The 10,770-nt window shown below is 34.4% G+C and overlaps 1 protein-coding gene across 3 annotated transcripts in view; it reads left to right on the plus strand.

Moving 5' to 3' along the window:
* LOC128014913 (colorectal mutant cancer protein) overlaps positions 1 to 10,562 on the plus strand; it is an 84,194-nt gene extending 73,632 nt beyond the window's left edge. For all 3 annotated transcript variants that reach the window (XM_052598622.1, XM_052598623.1, XM_052598624.1), the window contains 5 exons: positions 988 to 1,222; positions 3,145 to 3,357; positions 5,929 to 6,020; positions 6,271 to 6,393; positions 7,729 to 10,562. In XM_052598622.1, the coding sequence (XP_052454582.1) occupies positions 988 to 1,222; positions 3,145 to 3,357; positions 5,929 to 6,020; positions 6,271 to 6,393; positions 7,729 to 7,909 (844 nt within the window). In that variant the 3' untranslated portion in view covers positions 7,910 to 10,562. The remainder of the gene's footprint in view (positions 1 to 987; positions 1,223 to 3,144; positions 3,358 to 5,928; positions 6,021 to 6,270; positions 6,394 to 7,728) is intronic.
* The last annotated feature ends 208 nt before the right edge of the window (positions 10,563 to 10,770 follow it).

Raw genomic sequence — 10,770 nt, forward strand, 5'->3', positions numbered from 1 at the left:
CCTCTTCTTCTTCTTCCTCTTCTTCTTTTTCCTCTTCCTCTTCTTCTTCTTCTTCTTCCTCTTCCTCTTCTTCCTCTTCATCTTCTTCTTTTTCCTCTTCCTCTTCTTCTTCTTCCTCTTCCTCTTCTTCCTCTTCATCTTCCTCCGTCTATGGCAGCCCATAGAACTGCTTCTGGGAAAGTTGTGAGATTTGGCACACTGATAGAGGACAGTGGGAAATGTCACCATAGCAAATTTGGATTCTCTAACTCAAACTCTCTTGCTCCACCACTTGTCCAAAGTTTCAATTTATTTATGGTTATAACTTTTGAAATCACAAGGTTACGTTTTTTCCGCTATTTTCAATTGTTCAAAAAACCTACTTCTTCAAGCTTGTCCTAGACGATTCGTCTGATTCCCACCAAATTTGAGTCAGATCATCTTCAGACCACGCTGGCAAAAAGTTCAAGTTGATTCGTCCAACCATTTTCAAATGACACATGAACAAATTTGACGAAAAGCATGCAAAAATTCACGTGAGGCAGCGCCACCTAGTGGTCAGGAGACGCAAAAAATTAATTTTTTTGATTATAACTTCTGAATGGTTTGACCCAAAATCTGATCTCTTTAGATTCAGTGGATCATGCCATGTCCAGTTTCCCCATGTCAGCCATTTTGGGTGTTGGCCATTTTTAATTTGAGTTAAATTTTTAATTTAAGTTTTAAAATGCTGTATTTTACATATCGTTATGAATTTAATCTTCTGCACCATGACCTGATGGTACTGAATGAAAATGAAAGTGGACTCCCTATATTCTTTATGTCATGCCGAGAACATCATGTTTAACAAAAGCAAAAAAAAAAGTGTTTTATGATTATGGCCATACTAGCTTAATGTGTGTATGAACTAACCTTTATTGATTTACCTGTCTCACCTGTGTGTGTGTGTGTGTGTGTGTGTGTGTGTGTGTGTGTGTGTGTGTGTGTGTGTGTGTGTGTGTGTTGCAGCACCACCAGCTCGACGGCCAGCAGCTGTGACACTGATTTCTCCAAAGACGACGAGCAGCGTCTGAAGGACTACGTGCAGCAGCTGAAGAACGACCGAGCGGCGGTGAAGCTGACCATGCTGGAGCTGGAGAGCGTCCACATCGACCCGCTGAACTACGACCTCAAACCCCGTGCAGACTCGCAGAGACTCGACCTGGAGAACGCCGTGCTCATGCAGGAGCTCATGGCCATGAAGGTACAGCACCACACGCTTCACGCTGATCTAATAATAATAATAAATCAAAATACTCTCAGAAATAATGTCTTGATTAGGAATACTTAGTTCATGAATCAAAGTCTAATGCTAAATTTGAGGGTAAATGCTCACCTAGGCTGCATTATTTATGTGATCAAAAATACAGTAAAAACAGTGAAATATTATTAGTATTTAAAACATCTGTTTTCTGTGTGAATCTGTGTTAAAGTGTAATGTATTTATGTGATGCTCCGCTGTATTTTCAGCATCATTCCTCCAGTCTTCAGTGTCACATGATCTTCAGAAATCATGAAAATATGATGATTTACTGCTCAAGAAACATTTCTGATTATTAGCCATGTTTAAATTCTATAATATATTATCACTATTATTATTATTATATTATTAACTAAATCCATTAAAAAAAATTACTTGACACATTACATTAACTGAAAAAAAAAAAAATATATATATATATATATATTCATGAATAAAATAGATTAAATAAAATTTATTTCAGCTTGTTTCCAATGCAAAATCTCCCATTCCATTTTGTTTAAAAGAACTATAATATCTAAAACGAAATAAACTAATGCTAAAAATGAAAACTGAAAACATATTTAAAAAAATGACCAAAACACATAAATTAATGTTAGTAAAATTACATAAGCTGTTAAAAAAAAAGCCAATCAACTATACTAAAATAACACTGTTCTGAAAACTGTTGTGCTGCTTCATGCTTTTGTTTTTGTGGAAATATTTTGTGATGCATTTTATTTTTCAGGATTCACAGATGAATTGATGAATGTCTTTTACTGATTCTGATACAGTCACACATTATAATGAAGCAAAAGCTGTATGTTTGTTGGATGGATGACTGAATCTGTAGTTTAAATCTGTAAAATGAAGATCTGTTCATATGTTTATAGAGTAGTCTTTCAGTGACCTCAGTGAGCTCGATCCGTCAGTGACCTTCAGCTTCGTGTTTGAAATGTGAGATCTGATCGGACGCAAGGAGAGATGATTAGATATGAACAACTCCATCAGCTGACATTTCTACAGAAACACAGACTCTAGATCAGTGTGAAAGACTCGAGGAATAAATAATTATAATTATTATTATTATATATAAGTATTTATCAACACATTCACATGTTCCCGGTTCTCTGTTCATGTGACATGCAGGTAAACAAATATAATATTTAAACTTTTTTTAGTAATTATTTTGTGCAGATATAGTTTTAGTAATTATTTTGATTTCAAATAAAATATTTTGTCTATTTTTAGGAAGGGTTTAATTTGTATTATTTTAAAATATAAAAAGTTTATAAAAAGTCAAATTTTTCATGTTTTCGGAATATTTTTAGTTTATTTTTATTTGTTAATCTTTTCAATAAAATAATTGTATGGTTTCATTTTATTAATTCTGTGTTTTATTTTTTATTTTTTTAAATATTTAATATTTTTTCATAATATTTTATTGTTTAGTAGGTGCTTTATTTTTATTTTTTTATATTTGTTTTAATTTATTTCAATGAAAAATTTCTTTTTTTTTATTTAAAATATTTTTTGGAATATTATTTCAGAAATATTTATTAATATGCACATTTATCATATTCCTTTCATATTTCTCCTAATATTTCATAATTAATTAATCTAAACTCAGCACCCATTTGGAAATCCCTGGTATAAGCAAGAGTTTTTCTCATGCTAATTTAGATTATAAGTCAATATAATTGGATAAGAATGCACTGAACCCATTGTACCGTCCCGACTGTCCTTCATTGCATCAAACAAACCGTGTCAAGGTTTGATGAGTGTGTGATTGTGATTCGTATTTGAGTCTTGAGGTGCTTTCATCAGTGATGTGACATGTCAGGAGAGGAGCTGTAGGTCACAGATGTCTGTGTCTGTGTGCTCAGGAGGAGATGGCGGAGCTGAAGGCTCAGCTGTATCTGCTGGAGAAGGAGAAGAAAGCTCTGGAGCTGAAGCTGAGCACACGGGAGGCCCAGGAACAGGCCTATCTGGTGCACATCGAGCATCTGAAGTCTGAGGTGGAGGAACATCAGGAACAGAGACGGCGATCGCTCAACTCCACCAGCAGCAGCGCTGGAGCCAAAGACAAGAGCGGGAAGGTACGGTGCATACAATATAACATACTGTCTGTTCACACATTCATATGCACATGTGTGGATATATCGTAAAGAACCTAAATGGAAACAACAAGATGCAAATACGGTTTCACACTTTTTTTAGTGGAAATAAATAAAATCATTTGTGCACATCTCATTGGTTGGCGTTTAACTTTTTGGGGAAATATGGTTTTCAAAAGACAAGTTGCTGTCTAATAAAACCCAGATTTTTGACTGTAGAGGAAATAACAGTACATCCGTCTAATTGAAAACTTTAATCTATGATATTGTGTGCACTGCTTTTTGGTCCAATAAGTAATATCTCTCTCTTATCTGAATTTTTTTTTTTTTTTTAACACTCTATTAGCTTAGATAATTTAGAAGTTTCATCCGATGTCTGTCTCTCAGTCTATCTCTCTGTCCATCCGTCCATGATGTCTATCTCTCCGTCTATCTCTGTCCATCCGTCCATGATGTCTATCTCTCCGTCTATCTCTCTGTCCATCCGTCCATGATGTCTATCTCTCAGTCTATCTGTCTGTCCATCCGTCCATGATGTCTATCTCTCCGTCTATCTGTCTGTCCATCCGTCCATGATGTCTGTCTCTCCGTCTATCTGTCTGTCCATCCGTCCATGATGTCTATCTCTCCGTCAATCTGTCTGTCCATCCGTCCATGTTGTCTATCTCTCCGTCTATCTGTCTGTCCATCCGTCCATGATGTCTATCTCTCCGTCTATCTGTCTGTCCATCCGTCCATGATGTCTATCTCTCCGTCTATCTGTCTGTCCATCCGTCCATGATGTCTATCTCTCCGTCTATCTGTCTTTCCATCCGTCGATGATGTCTGTCTCTCCGTCAATCTGTCTGTCCATCCGTTCATGATGTCTATCTCTCCGTCTATCTGTCTGTCCATCCGTCCATGATGTCTGTCTCTCTGTCTATCTCTGTCCATCCGTCCATGATGTCTATCTCTCCGTCTATCTGTCTGTCCATCTGTCCATGATGTCTGTCTCTCTGTCTATCTCTGTCCATCCGTCCATGATGTCTATCTCTCCGTCTATCTGTCTGTCCATCCGTCCATGATGTCTGTCTCTCCGTCTATCTGTCTGTCCATCCGTCCATGATGTCTATCTCTCCGTCAATCTGTCTGTCCATCCATCTATGATGTCTATCTCTCCGTCTGTCTGTCCATCCGTCCATGATGTCTATCTCTCCGTCTATCTGTCTCTCCATCCGTCCATGATGTCTTTCTGTCTGTCCGTCCATCTTTCTGTCTGTTCGTGTCTCTGTCTGTCCGTCCATCTGTCTGTCCATCTACAGTATCTGTCTGCTGTCCTTCCTTCCATCCATCTGTCAGATGTCTGTCCATCAGTCTTTCTGTGTATGTCTCCAGCAGCAGCTCGTGTGAATTATTGATGAGTATCTTCTCTCTCTCTCTCTGTTTCGATCGATTGCTCTGTTCTCTTGTCTCTGCTGTGAAAGCATCCCATCTGTGGGTGTGAGAGCGGGTTCAACTGCTGTCTGACTCACCTGTGCTTCACACATGATGTTCTCTTACAGTCTCTGCAGATCCCAGAACACCTCATCAAACCTGCGACCTTGGCATTGCTACTGTACTCTACACATAATCCTCTTTATCTATAAGCGCCAGATAAGATTCAGTTGTTTCTAATAAGAATTTGTTATGATAATTGCATTTACGTTTATGCATTAACAGACGCTTTATCAAAAGCAGCTTGCAATAGAGGAATGTATGCAATAAGGTTCATGCATTCCCTGGAAATGCCCCCATGACCTTGGTGTTGCTAGCGCCATCTACTGTTTGAGCTTCAGGAATACAATTACACTAGCATTATTAGGTCTGCTTATCAAATAAATAATTTGACATGAAATACTGGTTCATTACATTAGAAGAATGAGTATGAAACTAGAACTTATTTCACTGGTTCTCAAATGGCCTCAAGATGACTTAAAATAATTTAAAATAAGTAAAAACAACTAAAAATAAACCCTCAACAACCCCTTTATTTTTCGTCTTTGAAGAACCAGGATTCGCACAGTCTCTGTAAACCTGAATATATAAGGAGGCCTTCATTTCTTTAATCTAAGCAAAATATTTCGAATTAGCTTTTATTTTTATATTTTATTTTTGGTATAATTTTATAGTTTTATTTATTATTTTACATTTGTATATTTTAATATTCATATTGATTAAATTTAAGTCTAAATAAACTTAAAGTTTTAGTTTAAATTTGATAATTAAGTAATGTATTTTTGACATTTTTAGTTTTTGTTTCTGTTTAGCTTTATTTTTTTTTTAGTTTTAGTAATTTTTGTACTTCAACTTGTTTCAGCAAATTGGCAAGGCAACCGTTTTTACATTGTAATTTTTTATTTTATTTTATGTGTGTTTGTTTCTGGCGTCAGTTTAGTTTTTTTGTTGTTGTTTGTTTGTTTACCACTTCAACTTATTTCAGTTAGTTGCTGTTTCTGATGTTTCTGAGGCTTCCTAATATTCATATTTAATTTTGTTATGTGTGTTTGTCTTTTTATATATATATATATGCTGCAGGACTCTGGTGATTCTCCGGTGATCAGTCTGTCTGATCTGAGGAGTTTGAGTGACAGCGACCTCGCGGCGGAGCTCACCAGCGCCCTCAGGAGGTCAGTTACTGCTACTGTACTACTGTAACTACAGTTACTTTTTTTTTGTATTGAGTATCATATTTGATCATCAGGCTTTGGCTCATTTAGTCCGATACAGTGAGAATATGGAGGAAAAACAGCTCAGTTTTATTATGACACTCAATCTGGTGCAGATGCTGATATTTATATGATGACATTATGATTGAGAGATAAAGAAATAAAGACTCCTCAGAAGATGTGAGATGTTGTGTGTGTGTGTGTGTTCCAGAGAGAAGAAGCTGAAGGGTCGTGTTCAGGAGTTGGTCGCGGCGTTAGAAAGACTCACTAAGAGCAGTGAAGTCAGACATCAGCAGTCATCGGAGTTCGTTAACGACCTTAAACGAGCAAACAGGTAACACACACACACACACACACACACACACACACAGCTCAAATGTGTGCCTTGATGTGAAGAAGCCTCATGATGACAGGATCCAGTGGAGCTGTGTATGTTTGTGTCGCCTCCTGCTGGTCACATCGCAGCATCACTGTGTGTTGACTTCAGGAGCTGCTGTTAATGCCACACTCTTGCTGCACGTCCAGCTGTTACCTTAGTTATTTTAGTGTTATTTTATATATTATTAGAGTATTTATTAATGTTTCCAATAAGATTTTATTTTTATATTTTCAGTTTTAATTTTAATTTAAAAATTGCTTCTTTTTTCTTCGAATTTTTCTATTTAGCTTTAATATATTTTTATGTCAATTTGAGGCTAAATTAAAAAATATATTTTTTGTTACGTATTCTTATTGAGCTTTAGTTATTTTTAGCATTTCAACTTCTTTCAGTTAATTGCCAGAGCAACATTTTTATTCATTTTTTTTATATTTCTACTTAGCTATTTAGTAACTTATTTGCCAAGACAAGATTTCTACGTTTTTATAATAATAATAATAATAATAATAATAATTATTATTATTATTATTATTATTATTATTCATTTCAGATGTATTTTTATTTATTTTTATTTTTAGCTTTAGAAAAAAAAAGTATTTATTTCCCTAATATTTCTGTTTAGCTTTAATATTTTTTTATTTCAGTTTTAATCATTTTGGTATTTTACCTTGTTTCATAAGTTTTTTTTTGACCCTTTGGGTTTATGTGTTTATATTTATTATTTATATATAATTTTTTATTTCTTTAATTCATATTTTCTATTTTATTTTAATTTCAGTTTTTGTTTTAGTAATTTTAGCTTATATTTCAGTTAGTATCTAAGTCGAAGTTTTTAATTTAATATTTTTTTATTTTATTGCAGTTTTATATTTCCATTTAGCTTTCATCTAATTATTACAATTTTAGTAATTTAGTAACTTTAACTTGTATCACTTAGTTGCCAAGACAAGGTTTCAAAATTAATATTATTCATTCCAGCTTTTTTTTTTTTAGCTTTAGAATTTTTTTTTTTTAATGTGCTTTTGCTGTTTTCCCCCTAATATTTCTGTTTAGTTTTAATATATTTTGATTTCAGTTTTAATAATTTTAGTATTTCAACTTGTTTCATAAGTTTTTTTTTTAAATTTTTTTTTTTCAGTTTTAGGGTTAGTGCATTTTTTCCATCTAAAATGTGTTTTGAGCTGTAACCTCTATCTGATGTCCTTCAAGTTTTTTGATTGTAAAGTAATACTGGAGTGGAGCGTCTCAGTCAATCAGGAGGTTAAAGCTGTGTGTGTTCATCTCCCGCAGTAATCTGGTGGCAGCGTACGAGAAAGCCAAGAAGAAGCACCAGAACAAGCTGAAGAAGCTGGAGTCTCAGATGATGGCGATGGTGGAGCGTCACGAGACACAGGTGCGGATGCTGAAACAGCGCATCGCTCTCCTGGAGGAGGAGACGTCTCGACCGCACACCAGCGAGACCTCGCTCTGAGGAGAAGATGTTTCTCAGGATGTTCACGCTGCTCTTTCACACACAACAGCCACTGTTAAACTACAGGAATCATCATGAACACGTGAAGCGCTGGCTCAGACGTGCTCGTTTTGTCAAGGATTAGACGGCATTTAGATCTTTTTTCCAATTCTCACTTATGAGGTTCACCGTTTTTATGCTCTCACTAGTCAAACCCGGCGATTGAGATGACATATCTCTCATAAATCCTCATAATTATTCATGACTTTAGAAGGAAATGACATGAACACACACTCACTAGTTATATTTCATAATCATACAGTGTAGAGGAATGCATTTAATACAATTAATGTGAACGAGGTTTAAAGCCTCAGATGAAGATTCTGTCGTCATTTACTCAGTTTCTTAACATCTGATAATCTGTGCTCCGTTTATAATCCAGATTGGACGAATTTAGGCCTTATGATCAATATGTGATGAATTATGAGTTAGTAATTCGTTAAAACGCCACTTAGACCAAATTTAATCGGCTGATGAGATGTTAAACAATCGTATATTATTTTATTGGTAACACTTTACAATAAAGTCTAACGTTCATTAACTATAATTAACTAAAAATAAACATTATTAATAAAAATACAGTTGTTCATTTTTTATATTTGTTTATTTGTGCATTAATATTAAGAGATGCAACTTAAAATTTGTATATTAATAAATGTTTAAATTATAAAGATTAATGGACGCTTTAGAAGTATTTTTATTGTTCGTTTAACTACTGTAATTAATGTATGTAACAAATGAAACCTAAGTGTTACCAATTTATCATCAAAATCTAATATTTTGTTAAATGTTAGTGTCATAATTAAATGTGCTGATCTTTATTAGTTAAATATATTGAGGATCTTCTGCATTAATTACATTAATCAGTAAATAATCATTTAATTTATTCATATGAGAAATTACAAGTATTTTTTTCTTGGAATAACATGCTCTGATGCATTCTGCAAAAACAACAAAAACAATAAACTTCATTTCATAGCGCCTTTTAAAAGTTGCATCTCAAAGTGCTTTAAAAAATATATATATATATAATTAAAATACATAAAACACCAATGTAAACATACAGCAAAACAATTTAAGGATGATATAAAATAAAAACCTGAGTTCTTAGAGATTTAAAAACTAAACGTTTTGATAAATCTAAAAAAATAAATAAAAATAAATTACATTTTATTTTTTATTTTTATCCAAGTGGGAAAAAAAATATTTTCAAATATTTTCTTATAAGCAAAATTTTTATTCATTTTTTCCTGCAGGAAATATGATGACAGAATCTTCATTCTGTGTGAAATCTTGCTCAGAACTTCATTTTGTGTTGGTTCTGGTGTCATCAGCAGATCTCACATATTTCAGTTTATCAAGCTCGATCTTCATCACGTTCAGCTTCCTCCTGGAGCACCTCGTCACCACATCGCCTTCTGACGGACGAGTGTTTATGTTCCCCGTCCTGTGAGAGCTCAAACTCACGGTTTATTCAGATGATCCTGCACTGTTTACACGCTTCAGCTCCAAATCTTTTCAACAGATCCAGTGAAGATGGGGATTATCTGTAAACGGCTTTCATTCATATTTATCAATTATGACACTGACTTTTAAGTGCTTGACATTCAATTCTAATTCATGGTGAAATATTCAATGCAATAGAAATGCTTCAGTCTCATTAGAGTACCGATCGTCCCACAGAAAGAGGCGCTGTTAAAGTAATAATTCTATTGAAAATTAAAACTGGCTGAATATTTACTCCCCCCGAGGCCAGCGTGGGTTTGTGTCTCCATCAGATTTGGAGAAATGCAGCATTGTATCAGTATCTCAGCAATGGAAGTGAATGGGTGCCGTCAGATAAAAACATCACAATAATCAACAAGCACTCCAGTCCATCAGTTAACATCTGGAGAAGACAAAAGATGTGTTTAGAAGTAAAAAACTTGTTTTATATTGAGCGGTTTTTGATTTGTAAACGCTGCTTAATCTGTGCAGATTTCTCTCCTGATTCAGACCAGAACACGTTTTCACTGGAGGACGTGTTATTATGGATTATAGACTCTCTAAAAGCATCTTAATGCTGGATTTGTTTCATCTTATGTTCTCCAGATGTTCACTGATGGACTGTGGATTATTGTGATGTTTTTATCAGACTCTCATTCTGACGGCACCCATTCACATCCATTGGTGATCACGTGATGCAATGCTGCGTTTCTCCAAATCTGTGGAAGACACAAAACTCTTCCTAATCTTTGATGGTCTGGGCATGAGCACATTTACAGCACATTTTTATGTGAACTACTTTTTAATGTGAACGAGCATTTAATTCAATTATCCACGATTCATAATGCTGGACGATCAAATCTCAATGACTGATTTACATTTTCATGGTCTTTCTTTGTGCATCGGTTGATAAAGGAATAAAGGATTGATTATGAGATGGTTTATAGACATCGAGACATTCGTGAAAACTATATGCATATCCATTGTAAACGATGGCTGAGAAACTATAAAGGGTTTGTGAATCGTACTTAATTTGCACAGATCTGTTTATGAATCAAATTTTTGCAATCATTTTGTTTTATTTTAATACAGAATGTATTTGTTTATATAATAAAGAAATAATGCAACACTTCATGTTTTAATAGTCATTTTAATGTTTATATTTTATTGTCAGATTTTCATGTACTCATTTTTATTTCAGATTGAAATATTAAAAGAAATGTAGGTTGAGGTTCAGTGAATGGGGAAAAGTTATTAGTGTCATCATGAACATTACAAAGATTAACTTTTCCTTCAAACAAATCATGTTCCACGTGCAAACCTTAAAACAAAAATGT

The sequence above is a fragment of the Carassius gibelio genome, chromosome A5 (assembly GCF_023724105.1).
Source record: "Carassius gibelio isolate Cgi1373 ecotype wild population from Czech Republic chromosome A5, carGib1.2-hapl.c, whole genome shotgun sequence".
Taxonomy (NCBI): Eukaryota; Metazoa; Chordata; class Actinopteri; order Cypriniformes; family Cyprinidae; genus Carassius; species Carassius gibelio.